Genomic DNA, 22,493 nt, shown 5'->3' with positions numbered 1-22,493 from the left:
AATTTTTGACAGGACATTTATCGCCACTGGACAAATACTTTATCGCTTTTCGTGGGTGCTTGCTTAAACTGATAAGCAATTAAAATACGTAAAAAAGTTTCCTACTGATCGCTATTCCCTGTCACTTTCCAGCTGAACATATTTACACGTAGTCCACAGCATTGAGTAGTTCCCTCACATAACTTACGTGATGTCATTACAGATATCTGAAGGCCGGTAAATCTGGAATGACAATAATGGATATTGGTATTTTCTCTGGCTTCACTCCAGATAAGGATTCACTTGTGGAGGTAATTCGAAAATTTTATATCTGTTTGTGGAATTTTAAACCCGTTGTGACGATGACTGATTATCCGGGAGTAAATTTTGGCTGGCCGCGCGCTAATTTCCAGGGCAAAATTTTGAAAGGAAAGCAAAAGAACAACCGCTGTCACGGAAAATATGCGGCAAAATTGAAACTTGCTTAGAACTCTGTCAAAGGAAATAAAAGACGTGAATGGAAAAAATCTCGACGTTTCGAACACAAAGCTTTTTCAGCTACGGGCATCCTGCTGATCTACCCACTTGTTTTGGACTGTATGATAAAAGACATCCCGTGACTTAATGGATTTTGTGGTTACTCATAGCTCTTCTGAGACAAAATGGTTTTAACAGCCCATTTGTGAATTGCCTTGAGCCCCTTTCCAAAGCGAGTCCTGATGCTCATCCTTTCATATTGCGAGACATTTTCATTCTCATGCAAATTAAACTCGTTTTAACAACAAACATATGAAACATATGAGTGAACTGCGGTTATGAGACGTATATAAGAACGATCCTTCGCAGTAAAGCACTATTTGAGCAATAGTGGAAATCAGACCTGAAAAAAAATTTCAGGCCTGTACGAGATTCGAACCACTGACCTCTGCGATACTAGTGCAGCGCTCTACCAATTGAGCTAACAAGCCAACTGGGAGCAGGCCATCAAATTAATTCGATATAAACCCGTAGATGATAAATCGAACAACAACAAACATATGAAACATATGAGTGAACTGCGGTTATGAGACGTATATAAGAACGATCCTTCGCAGTAAAGCACTATTTGAGCAATAGTGGAAATTTGAGCAATAGTGGAAATCCACTATTAGAGCTATTAGAGCGTTTGCACATGCACAGACGTTCGACCACTGTGTTCCATCAAATTAAACTAATTCATTTTTCCCTTTTTTTTTGCGGGAGGTACAGCAGCCTTATGGCTTGTACATTAGACTTTGGATTAAAAGGTTTTAATCCAATGCACATGAAGCCATATCTTTACTGTACACCTCAATTTTATTTCTCATGTTTCACAGCTTATGAAAAACGTCCGGCCAACCGCAGAACGCTTTGAATTTTCTGACAGATCTGTCATATTATATGTCAGCGAGGTATTTAAAGTAATTAATTCGTTTGCTATCTTTACTTTTTAACAAATTTTTTATAGGTTAGCGAGGTCTTTAAAAACAACTTTTAAGTCTGCTAGCTGTGAGGTTTCTCCAAATATTTGTGGATGTTATTTGTTCAAGACAGTTTATACTTCGTTAAGTTGTGCAACAGATCAAAGTTCAGTTTCTTAAAGGTTTCTTTTTTATTACTTAAGTATAAAAGAATGTTCGTCCTCTTTTGCGTTTGTCATAGATTTCTAGTATCGATGAATTTTGTGCCACATTTACTGTGAACAGAGTGTTTGATGTGGGAACAGTCCAACCAGTTCCTGTCAAAGTCTATGATTATTACAAACCGGGTGAGTAAAAAGAAAACGTATACAATACAAGAACTCAAGTGGGTATTGAAAATGTACACAGTTTAATGCGCCATATCTTGTTATAGTCACCCAAAGTGAGGCGATTATAACACTGATCACTAATTTTAAAAATGTCATTTCGCGCTTTTGATGCTTTCAAGGAACAAAAAAAAATTGATTAACGAAAATACCGTTTCTTGGACAATCACAAGATGAAATGTATTAAATTAGCCGTTTTCACCCACGAAAAATACCGTCAGTAGCGTTGGCTTTGGTCAGTGTTGTTTATGTAAGACGATATTTGTTGCAAAAATTCATTTATACATTTTCCTTGCATTGATTTGTGTTTTATAACAGATGAGTCCTGTACAGAATTATATTCACCCTCTACAAGAAGTGCATTACTGGGAGGCATTTGTGAAGAGGGCTATTGTAGATGCTCTCAAGGTATCGTCAACACAAAAAGACACCATTATTGATATTGCATGATGTATCGTGTTTTTATATTAGTTAAAGCCAGAGCTTTCCCGCGGATCATGATAAAGGACAGCGCCACACGAAGAAGATGTAACTTTTTGTTCCGAATTACACTTCCTATTATTGGAAACTTGAATGAGGATACTTATGTCAGTTTGTGGGAGAATCTCATGAATGCGATCCAGGACAAAGAAAGTCTGCATTAGAAACCTCACTTGGTCTTGTGGTCTGATCTTTGTTTTCTGATGTCACCAACTTAGTGGCTTAGTTTGTCAGTAAAGTTTATTTTTTGCCGGGCAAGACTTAGTGTCCCTCCACTATCGCCGTCGTGCACTTAATGACTGCATCTTATCGATAGGCCCTTTTCGAATTACTTTTGGCCTCTTTTTGAAAACGAGGTTTGTTGCTTAACCATTCTTGTGAAAATGAGTTTAATGTTCATTCGAATAAGAATTTATAATCATATAAAAAGATGAGCATCAGGACTCGCTTTGAAAGAGGCTTAAGGTAATTCGGAAATGGGAAATTGTACCATGTCACCATGTCATTGGTGATCAGAGAGAGAATCACTTCAGGGACTCCTTTGTTTACAGAGCTGCGAAATTGTACATTTCGCATTTGCGTATTTATTCAAACAGCAAAAGACAATTGTGTATTTTTGTTTCAAATGTTCTTCAGACGACTGCGCGTCTTGTGTTCAGCGTGAATTCAAAGTTGAAGAGTTAAAGAGTAAAGCGTGCGTCGAATTTGACTTTGGTAAGATACCCGTAAAGATGATGTAGTTTTCTTTCTTAAAAAAGGTAAAGAAAGATTGTAAAAATGTCCAGAAGTAACAATGTAAAAGTCAAATTTCTGCCTTTAAAAGCGCACACAACCCACAATTCCTCTATTCGCTCCGACGAACGGCTAACGCTCGAAACGTCAGCTTTTGTAATCGTTACGGTGGCCAGTTTACCATTTCAACTTTGTTGATATATCCAAATTATGTCGTAATGTACTTCTTCTTTAGAAGAGATTACACACATTACACTTTTACTAAATTACTTTAACTTGATCTACGTTGTTTTAAATGTATTAATATTTTCTGTAGCTTTCATTGGCGAAGTGCTCCTGTTGGATGAGATGGACAAAGGAAAGCAGTCCTGGATTACGTATGAAGTGAGGATAGAGCAGATAATCAAGAAAACTAAGACAAACTTTGTACAGGGAGACTTTATTGAGTTCAAGAAGAGAGCGGGATGCAAATGTCCTGAGCTGGTAGAGAGAAAAAACTATATGATCATGGGAAACGAAGATGGACCTTTCTTTGTCTTTGACTCGAAATCTTTTGTAATTCCCTGGGAGAAGAGAAGGAAAAACAAGAATATGTTAGACGATCTTCGCGCAAGAATAGGAATAGATCCCAGGTGTACTTTGTAGAACTTAGTTTATTATGTTGTTGTTGTTGTTTTTATTTTTTCCTCCATTTCGACACTTACAATTTTTTTTAACATTTACTTTTTAATGATTACAAGAGAAGAAAGAAAATGAAAAGAGCAAACTATAGTTAGCTAATAAGATACCCTTTAAGTTAAATAAATTTTCTCCATATATCAAAACAAAACAATAAAAGTATTACACTTAATTATGCTTGTTTTAACGGTTCATTCTTGTTTTGAGTGGGAACTGAACTCGCAAGAGCTCTGAGAGATAATCCATTGACTTAAAGTACTCTATAATTTCATAGGAGTTTCATAATAGTTTCATAATAAAGATCGCGTATTCAGCCCTTTAACGATAAAATGGGCTCGTCAATTGTCGCCAGTAAGTTATAAGATTTGTTAATTTGATAAAGCTATTGGCTTCTATATTTTCTTGCAAAAAGTGATACCGATTAAAATGTCATATTACTAGTGCCTTCTATACCTCCATCGTGAGCAGAAATTTGTCTACATAGTGCGTTTTAATAAAGATTGTTTTTGTCTAACAATTGTCTTCAGACTTAGGGAAGCGTGTGAGTTCCAACCTAGTCTACGTTCTCAGAAAAAAACCCTCACGTAAAGCGGGACGACGAAGGAAACGGGAACGTGGTCATGTGGATAAGATTTAATGAGCAGGATCCAGTTGTTCAAAGAGCGGATAACACAATTCAACGGATAATCGCTATCCAGTTAACAAAACATATTGCGCTATCCGCCGGATAGAGATTTGCAAGAATTCCCAGTGGACCCTCCCGGAGATGATGACAGAAACATTCGGCTGACGTGTTTACATCTGGGAGGTTACAAAAGTAAAGCAGTCAGCTGCTTGTGATAAATTACGAAATTTTATTTCCAAAAAAAAATCCCAAAAGTTCATAAGATGATAAGCAACAACAAGGAAGTAAACACGTTGGCCGAATCCGTCTATTGTTTTTAACTTCCCTTGTGTCCCTGCGTATAAAGATGGATGACACATTTACAACCATTGACGCTTAAAGCACGAGGCCCGTGCAAAATATGGACCAATCAGATATGATCTATGCACGTGGGTCGTAGCGGCCTTTTGCTGAGAAGGGCGCAGATTCAAAAATTATTCCAAGATGAAGGCGAAGAGCTACAGATGTTGAGAGCAGACTTTAGCTGAAGAAAATTGTTTTCTATGCACAATTATCAGACAAATACGCGGAGCAAATGGTAGGAGAGGACTTAGACCAAGAAGGTTAGTAAATAACTACTTTAATGCGTTATTTTAAACGGCATGTACAAGAAATTAAAATTCCTTAAAAGTTCGGCTTGACCAGGTGCGAATATGCAAAAATGTGCGCCTTGGTCGTTTTCGTAAACTTCATACCGCGTTGCTCTTAACAAGTTCAACGTTTCTTGCAATTGTGCTTCATTGTAAAGTTGTTTTTGTGGAGTTGTATACACTCTATGGGGATAGGAATATAATCATCTGCAACTTAAACGACACGTTTAAATATAAGCGGCTAAACTTCAGAATACCGGCCACCTCATTTACATGTTATTAAATAAGAAGAGCGTCTATTGTGTTATGCCTCGTTCTTCAAAGCCTCCCGACACATGTAAATGAGGTGGACGGGTATTCTGAAGTTGCTCCTACATTGCGTTTTTAGTGTTCAAAGAACACGTGTACGGGTTCATCTTCCACCTTTACAGTTCGGTTTATTAAAATACAAAAGTCTACCATAATTTGACAAGGGTCGCTTCATTCTGAGCCGCTGCGTCGGAAGGTGGATTCATCATATTGAATATTCATTTCAACTCCAAGTGGAACTAAATCATTTTCATTGATTTAACCAACAGCAATCCAGCGTAGAGCTTCAGTCCAATCAGTTCCATCTAGACCACTTCAGTTCAGTCCATTCCATTCCAAACCTGTAACATTCGATTTAGTCCACTCCGGTCCTTTTTAGTCAAGTTCGGTCCAGCCCAGGCTCTTTCTGTCCTGTCCAATCTTCTGGTCCAGTCCGGTTCGATACGGTCCGATTCAGCCCGATCCAGTGCAATCCAGTTTCGTGAAGCTCAGTCCACTTCAGCTCATTCCATTTCAGTCCATCCATTTAATGAAAGAGCTGACTTCTGTGACCAGGTCCACTTGTATTAGGATGTGAAAGGCGGCGAAGAAGAGGGCCGACGCCCCCTTCTTCTCTCCATTTCCGTCGCATACGAGTAGACTGGAAACAAGTCAGTTAGAAGACGCTGATGGAAGACTTAAAAAGCCGGTTTGTGAAATTCTTTGGGGTTTGGGGATAGAGGGGGTATAATATAGAGCTCTGGTTGAACCTCATCTCCAAATTCAAGCAGAAGTTAACAAACTTCTCGTTCGACGTAATCTACTTTAGTTTACTTGGTTAGATTAGTTAGCGGGCCCTGGGGTTGGTTTGGGTCCTCCCTCCAAATTTTTTTGTTTGGTTTTTTTATGTATGTTTTCATATCACTTTTGCTCGGTCGGATTTTCGCTTATTTTCGGCTGTACTTCGATTTTTTCGTTAAGGTGGTACGATACAAAAAAAAATGCAATTTTTGTTGAAAATGAGTCTATTTTTTTTCCATTCAATTTCACTTCTAAAGGCTTTTGTTTAATAGCCCCAAATGTCTTTTTGTGAATAATTTGTCAGGAAATAGTAATAAAATGCAATTTCTAAGGCACTGTTGTTCCGTTGCCATGGAAACGCATTTTTAAATGCGTCCTTTTAGGGCCTAAAAGTGCGATTTCCTCCCAGATCAAAGCAAGCTGATTGCGTCTTGAGTAAGCTATTGGGAGACTGGGGCCCAACAATGACTTTCAGCCTCGTTTTGATATATTTCGGTGAACAGCCGTTATTATCAATCATTCAGTTGTGAATTTTCGCAAGTGAGAGAGCTTCAATCATCAAAATGCCGAAATTTTCGTCTCAGAGACGCAAGAAGCGCAAATTTTATGGAAATCGCTTTTCAAATAGTCCAAGAATTAACGAAGAAGAGTCGATTGTTGTCGAAAGCGCTTCGAGTGGGATACGTGAATCCACAGACGGCATTTCACATGATCAGAGCGAAGCGAAGGAATCTTCGGCTTCGTATCGAAAGCTTCAATCAACTTCCCAAGAAGACAAACCCAAGCCTAAGCTGATCAAGGTAGATAAAGAGGAAACCAGTCCATCCATTACAGGGTTCAGGTTCTGTGATATGGAGGTGCTATCGTCCGTTTTTTCTTTGCTACGTTGTGGCGAATGCGGCGATTTCAGTCTTTTGTTTATGGAAGATAATTTGAAACGGAAGGGATGTGCGTCAACTTTGCGTTTGCTGTGCGAGCAGTGTGGATGGAAACATTCATTTTGCACATCAAAAAAGCAAGGAAATCGTTTATGGTATGAGAACTCTTGGAAAGGGTTATGCTGGTGCAAGGAAATTCTGCACAATTATGAACATGCCTCCACCACCAAATGAGAAAGCTTTCCTCAGCAACTCGCGCGTAATCGGCCGTCACATGAAAGCGATTGCAAAGGAAACAATGAAAAAGGCAGGAGAAGAAGTTTTATCTCTCAAGAAGGATGTAAATTCTTCTGAAGGTCTACCTGTGAACTGTGGTGTTTCTTGTGACGGAACATGGCAAAAGAGAGGCTACTCGTCACGCAATGGTTGTGTGACTGTCATATCTATGGACACAGGAAAGGTTCTTGATGTGGAGGCCCTAAGCCAAGGATGCAAACAGTGTGAGCGGCATGAACAAATGGACAAGAATTCTCTCGAATATCAGATGTGGAGAGCTGATCACACCACTTGCAAGTCAAATTTCCAGGGATCAGCACCTGCTATGGAACCAGAGGGTGCAGAGCGCATATTTCAAAGGTCTGTTGAGCTGCACAATCTCAGGTACACTGAATTTTATGGGGATGGGGACAGCAAGAGTTTTTCCAGGATAAAGAATATTTATCAAGATGCTGGAATTTTAGTGGAAAAGAAAGAATGCATTGGTCATGTGCAGAAGAGGGTTGGAACTGCACTTCGCAAATTAAAACGTGACAATCCAGGCCTTGGAGGCAGAGGGAAACTCACAGATAGTCTAATTGATAAACTGCAGAACTATTATGGCATTGCCATAAGGTGCAATGTTGGAAATTTGGCTGGAATGAAGAAAGCTATCCATGCTAGCCTCATGCATTGTGCCTCAAGTGAGGCACGCCCACTTCATGACCACTGCCCAACAGGTAGTGCAAGTTGGTGCAAGTATCAAAAGGACAAAGCCAACCATACGAATCTCTTTAAGCATGGACCTGGCCTTCCTTTACCTGTTATTGCCAAGCTAAAGCCTGAATATATTCGACTTAGTGAGAACAACTTATTGCAGAAGTGCTTACATGGCAAGACACAAAATCAAAATGAGTCTTTGAATGGCATGGTATGGCAAAGGATTCCAAAAGAAATTTATGTTGGAAGGGAGACATTAGAATTAGGACTTTATGATGCTGTTTCTTATTTTAATATTGGTTCAATGAGTATTATTAAGCTTTTCCAAGCCCTTGGTATTCCTTCTGGCAAATATACCGAGGAGGGTTGCAGACTCCAAGACCAGCTTAGAGTTAATATTGCGCAACATAAAAGCAAAGCTACTACCAAGAAGCGACGCAAAGTGATTAGGGGCCTTAAAAAACGAAAAGATGACCATAATAAGCAAACTGAAGGAGTCAGCTATGGCCCTGGTCAGTTTTGAACAATTCAATTCATGGAAACTGTGTTCAAGTCTTGAAAAAATCAGTTTAAAAACTTTAAACCAGTTTTCTCTCAATTTCGAATTTTATGAAACTACCGACACGCTAGCAAAGATAACTTTCCAGCGTTTTATTCAATTCTTCTCATTTTTGGAGTGAGAGATCTCAGTATATTTTTGCATGCAATGAACTAGAAACATACACTTAGGTGCATCTTTTGTTGTTAAATGACCAAAATGAGATTGCTCATCTTATCAATTCCTGAAAGTTGTTGTGTTTTCTTTAATATTTTCCATTCTATATGACTGAGAGGTGTTTCTGTAGTTCATTGCATGCAGGTGCATGTAAAGATCATTGTCTAAAAATTTTGTGAATTTTTAATCTAATGTTAAAGAGTTATGACTGTTCTTGTTTGGTTGCCCACCGGGGGGCATCATTTGCTAATTCTCAGCAGCAATAATAAAATATCAAGTCAAAAACTGCAAAAATACAGTTGTCTCCATGTGTCAATTTAGGTGATATAGATAACTTTTTGTAAAAAAACATGAAAAAATGTTGATTTTTTGAGGGTTGTACCACCTTAATACTTCGGTTTCTCCGAAACTACTGCGGAACGGTTCCTCGGCAAGACGTCGACTTGGTTTAAGTTCGGCTTTTATCATTTAACGCGCGCCTACCCGCTTTGTTTGCATCAGTTGCGGCCAATTTTATCCGAGATATCACTTGATTACAGTGTAGCTGAGCACTTAAATCAAGTGAGACTAGCAAAAAACGTTTTGACTTGAAGGTTCAACCAGATATTAATATAGACCGTAGGAAACTGGAGGACTCAAGCCATTCAACTGTTGGAAGAAGGCTATTTTTGCCTCTCCTGACATGTTTAGTGGTTTGACTCTAGTTACAGGAAATCAGCCGATAGTAGACTCGCTTATTTGAGCATAGATCAGCTCGTAGTACTGACAATTAGCTAGCAGGGGATCACGGGACAATGCACACACCGTAGTTTAAATTGTTTGAAAAATATGAGAGCAGTTAGTCGTCGACACCAAAAACAACAAGGACATTTGCTACTTTGGACAAGAAACATATTGCAAAGAAAGGAAGTCCGTAAATCGAAAATCAAATCCCCAGAACAAATTTCCAACTTTTCGTTTGTGTAACTGTCATGGAAGTGTTAGGAATTTATTTATTAAATGTAAATTATTTTTTTTATTCTCTTAGGATCAGTGTAGTTCGTGATTATTTGTATCTGTTACGTAATTTTTATTCTTCACTTGTGTAAACTGTTGTGTAATTAACCTTTATTGTGTATATCAAATAGTTTTCTTCATTCTTTTCGGGCACCTTGCGTCCATGTGTATTTAAGGATTTGGGTGGTTTGGTACGGTGTGGTTTTTTTTTGAAGAAGTGAGGTGAAGGTTTGTGAGTTACGAGCGAAGAGCGTGGAAAAATTTGAGTCAACGGAGACTCGGCACAGTATCATTTCTGAGAAATTCATTCAGAACAATCGTTCCATTTCACGGTAGAAAACCATTTGCGGGGGAACGGGTGTGCAAAGAATCTACCAGACTGTGAGCTAAAGGAAGAAGAGATAGTAACTAATTCAATAACAAGTCTGAGCGAGTCAAGTTACGAGAAGTAAAAAGTTGAAAACTGCAAAGTTGTCAGAAGACGAAGCAAAGTTGAAACGAAGGAAACGAGCAAAGTTGAGAACTGGTGAGACAGGAACCTGGTTGGAGAAACGGGAGTTTTGGTTTTGGCAGGGCACTGTTTGTTGGTGGAGCGTGGTGATTTGTGGACAAGAGAAGAACACGGACGCGGGCGTAAGGTGAAACCCAACCGAACTGAACTAAAAAAAAACCTTTTCTTTATCTTAATAGTAATAATCTTGTAAATAGTTTTAGTGTACTGTAGTTTAAGTTAGCGTATTCCTGTAAATTAATTAGATCATTGTATTATCGTTATTGTTAGTCGCTTTATTGTTTTATTAGCATAATAAATATCTCTAGGCCTACGTTTAGTTATATTGTGGCGTGTGTTCTCGGACTCGTTTATGTTCTGTGTTTTGTTTGTGTTAGGGGGCACCCACCTTTGTGGCGCGGATTCGTCACAGTAACTTTTGGCATTTTTTAAGTCTTTACTGTAATTGAGAATACTTTCGCAACATTCTTACGCCGAACGTTTTTAGAGGAGTCTTAAAGGCCAGCACGTGTGTCCGAAGCCTTTTGCGCATGATGTACAGTGCACAATGCACGATGAAAGATGGAAATCGCCTTACGAGGAAGAAGAATAGTCAGAAAAGATAGCATGTAGTGTAAAATAAATCGAAATAGCTATTTCAAACATCAACGTCCTGATGCTTGCTAGGACAACGATTTTTGAAAGCTAAGTACGTATGTAGGTAGGTATATCACCCCTTCTCCCATAAAAATTGAATAAAGATTTACACCCCCTCTCCCATCCTTGTCTTTTAATCAGAGGGTCTGGACTGAGTACACCACGCGGACAGTTTATCGACTCGACCAATTCGGCCACTTTGTGCAACTCTAATTAATATCATTTGGCATAAGTCACGTTTGAATTTGAAGTCAAATTAATTCCTCCGCATTTGTGTCATCCAGACCCTCTGACCATGTCTGAGGAGACCTTCACGGCAGAAAGACGTCCACTAAGGCTGATTTTTACTGTGACTAAGCTCAAGTCTTAGCTGACATGCGTGAATGCAGGCGGAGAACTTTTTGACAAATTTCCTTTTGAGTAACAGAAGCCATTTTTTATTTGAACGGGTAACAACCTTTGTGTCTGCCAGCTTGGAATTGAGCTTGTGTCGTAGTGAAAACCTCCCTTGACGCCGCATTCGCGGAGGAGACGCAGTCATCTTTCAGCAATCCATACCAGGTAAGACACGAGGTAAGTGAGTAGTTAGAGTTCGGCTTTCAGCTCGGTGTTCGGCTTTCGGCTCGAATTTCAACTCGGTGTTGCAATCGACTGTTCAGGATTTTTTTAGGGATCTGTTCGGCTTCGGAATCGGAAGATAGCTCTAAAAGGAGCCTCGAGGCTCGGTAGCGACTCTTTAAGTCGTTTGCAAGCTGCTAAAGACGAAAACATCATAGCACCGTCGGGGAGACTGAGAGTGTTCAAATATTCGGGGTGTCGACATTTACTGACACAGGAACACTCGGAGTTTCTCTGGACGCTAAATTTTTCACAATTAGGTGCGCACCCTTCCCTTCTTAGGTGATGCGGATTAATTTAGGTCCTGTGGATTAACTTAAATTAACTGTTGTAGTATATGAATGTAACACTGGACGACGAAAAATACATATAAAACTCAAGTGTCTCTGTGTGTTCGTTAGTAATGTTATAGCAAGCTATAAGCCTTATAAATAAGCAGCACAAGTTACTAACAAGTTTTCGTTGCAGGGTTGCTTTTCGTGGGAAATTAGTGACGGAAAAAAGTGCCATTTTCGGGGCACACTACTTAGTCATAACTAGGCCCATTTTTCGGCGTGTTTAGTTGCCCAAAAGGGTTCTTCTTAAAGCATTCGCACTTTTCTAAATGCAAAGGTTTTTGGGAGGCATTTTATAAATTTGACTTGTTCATTTTCGGGGACTGGCTCGTTTTGACTTAATTAACTATTGTAGTATATGAATGTAACACTGGACAACCAAAACTAAATACTTATAAACCTCGAGTGTGTCTTTGTGTTCTTTAGTAATGTTATAGCAAGCTATATATAAGCCTTGTAAATAAGCAGCATAAGTTACTAACAAGTTTTTATTGCAGGCCGGTTACTTTTCGTGGGAAATTAGTGTCGGAAAAAAGTGCCATTCTCGAGGCACACTACTTGGTAATAACTAGACCCATTTCTTGGCGTGTTCAGTTGACCAAAAGGGTTCTTTTTCTTACAGCATTTGCGCTTTCTTAAAATGTCAGGGTTTGCGGGAGGCATTGTGGAAATTGGCTCGTCCATTCTCGGGGACTGGTTCGTTTTAACTTGATTAACTATTTTAGTATTTAGATGTAACACTGGATGACGAAGAATAAATACTTACAAAACTCAAGTGTCTCTGTGTGGTCTTAAGTAATGTTATAGCAAGCTGTAAGCCTTAAAAATAAGCAGCATAAGTTACTAACTAGTTTTCATCGCAGGTTTACTTCTCGTGAGAAATTGGTGTCGGGAAAACGTGCCATTTTCGAGGTACAGTACACAGTCGTAAGTAGGCCCATTTTTCGGGGGCGTGTTAAGTTTCCCGGAAAAGGATCTTTTTCTTCCAGCATTCGCACTTTCAAATGCCGAGTTTTTCGGGAGGTATTTTAGAAATTTGTCTTGTCCATTTTCGGGGACTGGGTCATTTTCGGGAGCGCTCTATGTTCATGCTCAGAAAAGGCCCATTTTCGTGGGCAGTGAGCCACTAAACAGGTAAATGAGTTATTTAGCAGTGTAAAAAAACTAACCGCATTTCGTCAGGTCAGGGAAATGCAGCTGTGGTGTCGAAACCTTTGATATGAAGTGCTTCCAATCAGGGACATTGTCTTGGGAGATAAGGTGAGAACAGATTAGGTAAGTATTCCTAAACATTAAAATGCCTTTTTCATATTCCAGTTCGCACACCTCGTCAATTTCATTTCGCTGGCTTAGATAATTTCACAGGAACCGCAAAGTTGGCAATGCACCTCGTAATTGATAATCGCTTTGTTACATAACATGTACTATGAACTAACATTTGCTTAAATCCTTAGTTGTAACAAAACTCTTTTCCAGCTACAGATGTCAGCCATAGATGATCATCTCGCTAAAGTGTAAGTACTGTGCATTCCGGCTCGTATATGAAAACAAAAAATATGTTGTATACAATATGCTCGCTCGTGGCATAATTTGTATAGTTCAATTTTTTAAAAAATAACGAATCTTGACCAAAGAAAATCATAAATTGCTATCAGCTGACTTCTTTTTATGAATAATTCTTTGAAGTGTACATGTTTTTCTAACTTTTTTTTTACCTGGATCTGTTCCGCTACAAAGACTGCGATATGCGACTGTGCCTTGCCATCAAACATTTCTGCTATCGGATCAACATGGAGAGATCGGCGGAGTGAACTGCATCCTGACTAGCTACATAGATGTACCCTTGGAGTAACCCCTTCTGTGAGAAGTTCAGTGGCGTCTTCCTTACCCGTAACAGTTTGGAAAAAAGAGAAAAGAAAATTAAGCCGGGTACAGTAAAATAAAATATACAAATATATTTTTTTATCCCATTTCCATGCAATTGATGGCCACTCCGTTTCAGAGTTCCATCTCATATGGGTCAAACTTTATTTCTCCAACCCTTTCACCCTAGCATCGGTATGCAAATTCTCCATACTGTTCTCTATACAGTTTCTAAGGTGCTGACACAGAGAATTTGTTTGTTAATCAAGGAGCCTCTTGAATTGTTGATCGTTGCCTTTATTCTCGTGACCTTGGCTTTCGATTCGCGGGTGGCTTTGAGGAGAATTTAGAAGCTACTCACTGGTAAACGGGTTAAATTTTAGTACTTTCACTGTTACTTAATTTTGTCAAAATTCTGCCGAGGGAACATAATGTAAACTTTATGTACCACGATCCATCTGATTAGCACCGACATTTTGATGTTATCAATTCGTGTCCTCTTCCATCCTATTTTCAGCTTCGTAAGCGCAAACCGATCTGATCACGATGAGGTAGCAAGTTACACTTAGATTTGTTCACTACAAAGACAGCAATATCATGCATGAAATGATCACCGCCATAGCACTCAGTAATAGCTCGGAGTAAACCATCTATGAAGGAGAGGTTTTCTGATCACCGTAGCGTCTCCAATAAAACAAAGCGGAAGGATTCCCAGTAAATCGAGGAAACCTCTCCTTAACCTGGACCCTGTGGCAGACAGCGGAGTAGTCTTCACAGAACTAGCAGGAAAACAAAAAAGTTAACTGAACAGCGTCACCAACAGTGTCTAATAGTAACATAGTTGAGGCTAGTCTATGTAATAAGTACCACTTGGAAGAAGTGGCAGACTGGCAACCACAGCAACACCAGTAGGAATGGAGGATAGTTCACCTCGGGACCCAAAATGAAATATGGCAGACCGGTCACTAAAAAGTCAGAGATAAAAAAATACTTTAACCGACATGGATTCTGGGAAATTAAATCTCTCCAAGAACGAAACACAAGAGCCAGTTCAAATGTAGCTGTGAGGTCAACCAAGTAACGATATGGAGCCAATTTTAAAAGGTAGGGTCCTTTCTTCCGCTGTCTGTCGCACTCCTCATCTCTACAACCATTGGCACCTGTTTTTCATTATTATTATTATCATTATTATTATTACCATTATTATTATTACCATTATATTATGATTATTTTTACCAAAATATCTCGTGTCCGAGCTACCTCGAACAGGGAGCCAAAAGTTGTGTCTTAGATATTTTTTTGATTCGCAGAAAATTAATTTACTTCGATAAATTGAAGTTTTCGTGCAATTTAAAAAACTGGGTTAATTCTTTTTTAGTTCTTAAGCTGATTTGAATTATGTTGAGCCGCTATAAGGCAAGTAATTTAGAGGATTTCTCTTACTTAATAACATGCATTTTAACCTCGGCAAAAGAAAACAGCCTGCAGTATACTAAGGTTCTAAAACATATTCGAGCAGTCAGTCAAAATTTGAGATGGCAAGCTCTGCTGGATATAGTTTATGATACATTTTTCCTTTTTTTTTTTTTTTTCAGTCGGGGAACTCCACCTTTCAAAGTTCAAGCGTCGACGAATGAGGTCCCTGGTCTACTATTCGCCTCAGTATATGCGAGTGCCAAAAAGTTCAAAAGGAAAGGGATAATTCATCAATTTAAGGACGAACCATAGATCGTGGGTTTGTTTTTTCCTTTGACGGTAGCTCCTCTTAAGAGGTTAATGTGTTCTAGCCGCAATTTAGCTAAAAGTTTTGACAGAATGGACTATTGAATACTTTTAGTAAGCATTCCTTAAACCAAGAGAAAGTTAATCAGACGCAGAGTTTCGTAAGTTTTTTTTTTTATGAAAGGACACTGTTTTCTCTTCAATCTATCTATAAATCTTGCCTGATGAAAAGCCAACAAATATTTTCAAGTGTTTAATTTTGACTGGTGGAAATTGGCTGAGCTGAAGTAATATCGACGCGAAACTCTTTTACTGTATCAAAGATATAAACTGGCTTCAAAGAAGTAACCATTCAATTAAATGGCTTAGCCTCTGTTAGTGACCACTCGAGCTTCTTCTGTCAAATTTTCAAGTAAAGCGCGTCGCGAACACGCAGAAAGTCGCAGGCACGTTCCTTCGAATAAGAGCTACATATAAGCGATCATCAAAAGTTGCCTTTATCACATCTCTACGACAATTAAAACATGAAATGTGCGGAATTTTTATAATCTTTATAGTTAATGAGAGCTCACAGTTTGCTGCATCACTCACTCCATTTTTATCAGATTACGAATTGGCTCGTGTTTCCAAAACGTTTTCTTCATGAGATCATGACATCCTGTAGTGTTAAAAAAAAGACTGAGGAAACTGGAGGACGCAAATATGCGATGGCGTTTCATAGTTTCATAGAAATCCAGGTACAAAAAAGTTTGGAAATGGTGTTTTATTTGACGGAACTTAGCATCGTCCATTTCGCCTCTCGCCATATCGGGTGAATGAATTATTTTGCTCATCATCTTTTCCCTTGCAAGAGTATTTGTGGTCATGAGATCATTTTACGGGATCTTCTAATAAATCTTTTCTTTTTCGGAGAGTGTGTGTATATACGAGTGTGTGCGTGTGTGGGCGGGAGGCCAGGGTCGCATACGAAGGGGAAGTTAACATTTTCCCTTTAAGTTGTCTTTCTGTAAGTGGATCAAATTAATTGATCAATGAATTTAGAAAATTGTGATTTCTTGTTTCTGCCAAGAATTTGAAGGCGATTATGGCACACAAAGGCAACTTTTGATAATATTTATCATTACTTCAACCATTTGCATTCAAATGTTACGTAATTTTCATCACTGCATGATTTTCATTAAGGTTCGTTTATCGATGGTCACTAACAGATATTACACTCGTCGCTCTTTCTGGTTCCTGAGTATTTATCTTCAGTGAACAGGCGGGGTTTTATTAGATGTCCTTATAGCATCTTTTCCAAAGGGACAGACAAAGTTTCTTAACTAATGAGTAACCCGTTTAAGTCATAAGTCAAGGGACACACACATTTTCACATAGCTAAGTAGTACTGCAGTTGGATAGCGCAACAACAAACTTTACTTCTGTAATAAATCAATCGATCAATCAACATCTTTAACCAGGAGGAAACCTCACCCTTTGGTGGTTTTTAGGCTGGTCCTGAGTAGAAATTAAAGATGAACAGTAGCTTAAAATTTGTTAAAAGTTAGAAGAGCATACAGATAATGTATGTCATAAAGAATTTAAGACACTTTCATTTAACGACAATGAGATTTGCTAAGCTTTCACCATTACTTATTAAGAGTTTTCTAATGGGACAAACAAAACTATATTCTATTCAATACCATTTTTTGTAAGCAATAAAGATTTGTTGTTGTTGTTGTTGTTGTTGTTTGCCAACAGATCTAACTTCTTTTCGAAACACCTCCGTGACTTGTGAATAAATTTAAAATATCAGCTACAACTGCACACTCAAACCTTATAAAAGAATATTTCGTTCAAAATATATATTCTTAGACTTTATCTACTTATTTTATCCATTTCACAATTCAAATTGACATAAATTTTTCCTTATTCAAAAAGTTCAAATGGCCTGGAAGAGTTGCCCGGGGAGGACGTTGAAGCTTCGAATTGTTAGACAATCAACAACTCCAGTCCGAAGGAAATTATTGTGGTACCCGAAACATAATAGCATAATGTTTTAAAGTTGCACTAAAAAGAAGAGAAAGCTACTAGTATAGATTTCAAGGCGATCAATTATATTAAAACAAAGTGGAGTTGAAATGGTTTTCTTTTTTTCTTTTCTCATGACTTATAAATAAGCGAAGATGGCTACTGAAAGGTCAGATAGAAACGCCTATGTAATTCTTATCTCGGTACAGTTTCAGTCATTTTTGCTGTAGGGTAAAACAGGGAAAATGTTAATCAGAATTTATTGTGGTACCCGAAACATAATAGCATAATGTTTTAAAGTTGCACTAAAAAGAAGAGAAAGCTACTAGTATAGATTTTAAGGCGATCAATTATATTAAAACAAAGTGGAGTTGAAATGGTTTTCTTTTTTTCTTTTCTCGTGACTTATAAATAAGCGAAGATGGCTACTGAAAGGTCAAATAGAAACGGCTATGTAATTCTTATCTCGGTACAGTTTCGGTCATTTTTGCTGTAGGGGTAAAACAGGGAAAACGTTAATCAGAATTTCTCCAAAATTACACCGATTCTGAACTGAAACTTCGCACCTAGTTGGTTATAATATTCTAGTTTTAAATTTGTAAAAATCTCTTCAAGCTGGCCTCTACTTCTATAGGGGCAATTTGCCAACGAACCTAAAAAGTCGGATATTGCACAATTAATTTGGCGATGTTTACATCTAATGTTCTCAACAACAAAATTTTTGGGCAAATGAATCGTGCTGGGCTTCAAAAGAAAGTTATTTTATGAGCAATTTCCCGCAGAGAAGTATCCCTTCTGGCTTGGCTGTCATGATCATCTTTCGAAAGAATATAATCAGCTTTCGTGGAGGACTACTCGACGTGCTGTACCTCCTTTCATGGGCATTTGGGCAATCCCTAATCCCCTGTCGAGGTACTGTTATACTTGTATGGTCATTTGCAACATGTTTAAGTTGGCTGATCTACACTAGACTATCCTAGCACCGGTCATTTGTCAATAAACATGAACGTTATCAGGATGGCGTGACGCTGTATCTCTCCATGAAGTTTTCACCGGTCTCTCCAAAGAAGACGAGAAACAGACATTTTTCGATATTTTAGCCGATTTGTGCGCATCCTGAACTAAACACAAAGAAACAAAACAGGAAGTTTGTAAACACTGAGAGTATAAATCCCAACTTGTCAGCAGTAGCGCTACATATAAAACCCAGTTGCATTAATAACAATTGGTACGACTTGCGCTAGACCTATCACAACGTGAAGATTTTGAACAACTCGGCATCCATGCGCTGCGACAAATGGAATTAGGATTTCATCACAGTCCTTTTTCTAAAACAATTTAGTTTTTTCAGAAAAATATTTCACGTGCTCGAACATTATTTCGGCTCAGAGCCTTGAGATTTCTTGTTCTTGAGATAATAAAACGTTTTGGTAAGTGCTTATTCTCTGCTGTCGCATGCATTGAAGAGTGCAGATTTAAAATAATCTATGCTGTCACTGATGAACCAACGGGCGCAGTCTTCGTAGTAATAAGCTTGATAATCTCCACGGACTAACGTCATTGAACCAAGCGATCTCCTTTTCCTTCGAAGTGAGACGAAAACTCGGGGGATAATTAAAGAGACCTTTGACTTCCTCTTCCCACCGAGCAATTGCATAATACTCGTCTTTTCTAGCTTATGGAAGATATCAGGGGAAAAAAACTTTAAAGAATAATTGTGATGAAATCGCTGTTATTTTTCCTGAAGCAATCCAAATTACATATTAACCATAAGGAGTTTTGTTTCGAGTTACGATTTGCATGCCGTGGCTTATGACTAGTTGAAAGGTGGAATTTTGACGTTATCTTTTTTAAGCCAATTTTCTGTTTCTAACTTTTTAACTGTAATTGTTCTCTTTATCAAGACATAATGGAAGGAAACATTGATTGACTCGACCGCGCTGCAGTGGTGATACGTCTCTCGTCATCATATCTTATGCAAATTTTCTAATCGTTTTCAGATGATTCGAAATATTTCGATCCCTTTCGCCAGGAAATGACAACTGCCCGAACCCGTTCTTTAAAGGAGATGCATATCTTTCAAATATTGCTATTTTTGTACATGTAACTAGGTCTTATATGTAGTAATGCCGCTGACAATTTGCGATTCCTGCTATCAATGTCTACGATTTTCCGATCCGTTTTCCCGGTTTGTTTGTTTCTTAGTTTTTTCTTCAGAATGCATAGAAATCTGCTGAAATATTGAAAAATTTCCGTTACTCATCTTCTTTGGAACGACCGATGGAAACTTCATGGAGAAATACAGCGTCACGCCATCCTGGCTTTGTTCATATTTATTGACAAATGATCGGTGTTAAGATAGTTTCGTGTGAACCAGCCGTCTTTAACATATTGGAAATAACGTAGAAGTATAGCAGTGTATCGTTAGAGGACTTAGGATCGCTCAACAGAAGGCATAGCACTCGAAATCTGGATGTCAGTTCCATAATCGGTGTCCTTTTAGAGAAATTCAGATAAACGTTTTCCCTTTTTTACCCTACATGAAAAATTCCTGAAACTGTACTAGTATAAATCGTCTATGGGATGTTCACATTTACATTTACTCTCACGAAGAATTTGAATGCATCAAAGTAAAAGGCGAATGATGTCGCCATGTATGGTAGGAGTACCGATTCGTAATGTTGTATCTAGCTTGTGATAGAGGAATAGACATTTTACACTTTTTTGGGATGTCTTTGTATGAAAATGTGGCCCCAGAACTAGAACAAGCACCGTTGTTACCATGGAAATAAGAGTGAAAAGGGCTTTTTTCGCATCCCCCCTGAGTGCCTAACTGCATGCAAAATATGAAGGGGGGGTTGTAAAATTTTCATTTCTCTAGACGTTTGTTAACTACAGAGATTAGTTCTTAGCAGCCCCCTCTGTCACTGCCTTAATCCCTTCCTCAGAACAATGGTGAATTCCAGCCAAGAGGTTGAACAGGGAAAAAGTCATCATGAAATCATTATGTTTCCTATCAGTGGGGTAGGGCCGGGATGATGAACACTTCTCGAAATGGTTGCCACTGATCATATGCCTTGTATCGCCGATATATGGGCGATATCTCGGAATTAACAGCCGTTAAAGTGAAACCTGGGACATATCATTGCCCTGTTAGGTAGTAGCTTTCTGAGTAATGTGTTCCTTTCTTTCAGTTTAAAATAACAGAACTGATGCCAGAGGCATACCACAAATAGTCAATTGGAGAACAATACTATGTTGCAAGATTCGAGAAACATATTGCAATTATTTTACTGTAGAATGCTATTGTAAATTTTGTAGACCGACGATTATTATAAAATGGTGCAGCTTTTGTAACAAATACGTAGCTTGACTATATTACAAGAGGATGCAATACCCATTAAAACTGCGTCTGCTATCAAAACAGACTTTTGACACTAGACAAAATAAATACCCCTGAATGACCCTACGGAATTAGAGGTAAAGTACGGATTGTTTTCATTCAGATGATGTAACGATACCGTTGGATTTGATTGAAGGACATATGAAACTTTTGTCAAAGTATAAGAAAATACTTGAAAAATCTACGTTTTCCGGACGTCATTTTAGTTTACTAACACCACCACTCCTTGTGTCTTGTAAAGCGGGCCATCAGAGTCTTTTTTGCCACTTTCTCAAATACATCAGCTTTCTGCAAGAAGTGCTTGGTGATTAGCTTTACCAACAGTACAAAAGGTAAGATATTTTTTTGTTGTGGTTTCCTTGTAACTTTGCGAAAAGGTGGAGAGGTCGAAGTGGCGAAGTTTAGCCGGGCGCAAGGGTTTTTGAAAACTGTTTCTGATAACTTTTTCAGTTTGATCCAACAAAATCACAGCTAAGGATTCAAGCTTTTTCAAAAAGTAGTTTCAATAACACGCGAGTCGAATACTTTACTATTTGAAGATCTGCAGAATGAGAATTCTTGGGAATACGCACAGGCATGCAATCATGCATTTTTCTTTTTGACCTCATATATTTGAAAGTATTAATGTTACGTGTACATTTCCGTCGGTGTTGCGCTATTCAGTTATTCCAAAATCACTTCTATTTTCTGTTCTTATCTGAATTTGGATTTATTGGCATACTCCTCTTTCCGACTCTGCTTGCATAATGATGAGTTAGGGCAGACACCCTTTGGGTGTCACCTTGTGGTTAACACTTTCAGTATAATTTTCATCCCCTAAATGACGTGCCGAGACAAAATTTGATCGTGTTTGCTACTTAAGTGTATCTATGACCTTGGAATGAAGTTATTGACTTGGAATTTTTTGATCGTCGATCAGAAAATTGTTCACATATCGTCAGCTAATAAGTTTTTTAACTTTATTATGAAATGGATTTAAATTGCCGTACCTGTTTTCGTAAATAATGAATTGCAGTCCAGGTACAGTGTGTTTTCAAAGATTACGACTAAAAATGCACACTTCTTTGATCTCTATAATTCTCAGAATTCAGTATGTTTTCAAATGGGGATATTACATCAGCCAAATCTGGCATTTTTGTTTTCTTTATTTACCGCTCACCTTGGGTAATTTTCTCTCGAAAAGTGAACAATGATAATTGAAATCATAATATTTTGCACTTGAATTCCATCACGAATTGCCACTTGTCGATATGTCGTAAGATAAGTATGTCATAAATTAACCGAACAGTCTCGAGCACTCAAGGACAGTTCGAACGATTACGTTAATCTGTACATCAAATTTCGAAATTTCCTTTGTATAATCTTTTACAACGGACACGTATCACAACAAAATAAATATGCGCTATATTGAGCAAGCGAAAGGTCAGGATGCTTTGCAGAACTGCGGATTATTTATTTTGGCTAAGTTCTAGACGTGCGGTGTGATTCCACTGCTAAAAAAAAAAGTAGCAGAAGTTTAGCGAAAGCTACCAACTATTCGCAAGGGTCACGAGGATTTTTTGAAAGATTTTTTTTTCTTAAGGGATCATCGCGGGTAATCAATGGAGAGCATATCATTATCTTTCCGAACTCGAGTACTGAAGAAACAGGGTAAAGACTGAGAGTAGACAACAGGCTAGTAGACCAATAACTCTTTTACCGTCTAATGTTGGAACTTATCGAATTGATAATCTGTTCATGATGTCCTTCAGCAGCACAATTAAAAACATACAATCTGTTCCAATGAGGCCTTAA

The 22,493-nt window shown here is 38.3% G+C and overlaps 1 protein-coding gene and 1 pseudogene across 2 annotated transcripts in view; both read left to right on the top strand.

Moving 5' to 3' along the window:
• Positions 1-4,211, top strand: part of LOC111323636 (venom factor) — a 33,334-nt gene extending 29,123 nt beyond the window's left edge. Inside the window, exons 37-42 of the mRNA XM_088758222.1 lie at positions 203-290; positions 1,335-1,409; positions 1,660-1,765; positions 2,123-2,212; positions 2,921-2,998; positions 3,333-4,211. Of these exons, the coding sequence (XP_088614348.1) occupies positions 203-290; positions 1,335-1,409; positions 1,660-1,765; positions 2,123-2,212; positions 2,921-2,998; positions 3,333-3,661 (766 nt within the window). The 3' untranslated portion in view covers positions 3,662-4,211. The remainder of the gene's footprint in view (positions 1-202; positions 291-1,334; positions 1,410-1,659; positions 1,766-2,122; positions 2,213-2,920; positions 2,999-3,332) is intronic.
• Positions 4,212-6,296: 2,085 nt separating this feature from the next.
• On the top strand, positions 6,297-8,899 carry LOC148732905 (uncharacterized; annotated as a pseudogene). The gene has a single exon (XR_016000624.1). The product of XR_016000624.1 is annotated as an uncharacterized LOC148732905 (transcript).
• The last annotated feature ends 13,594 nt before the right edge of the window (positions 8,900-22,493 follow it).

The sequence above is a fragment of the Stylophora pistillata genome, chromosome 4, assembly GCF_964205215.1.
Source record: "Stylophora pistillata chromosome 4, jaStyPist1.2, whole genome shotgun sequence".
Taxonomy (NCBI): domain Eukaryota; kingdom Metazoa; phylum Cnidaria; class Anthozoa; order Scleractinia; family Pocilloporidae; genus Stylophora; species Stylophora pistillata.
This window is presented reverse-complemented; position numbering and strand designations above follow the sequence as displayed.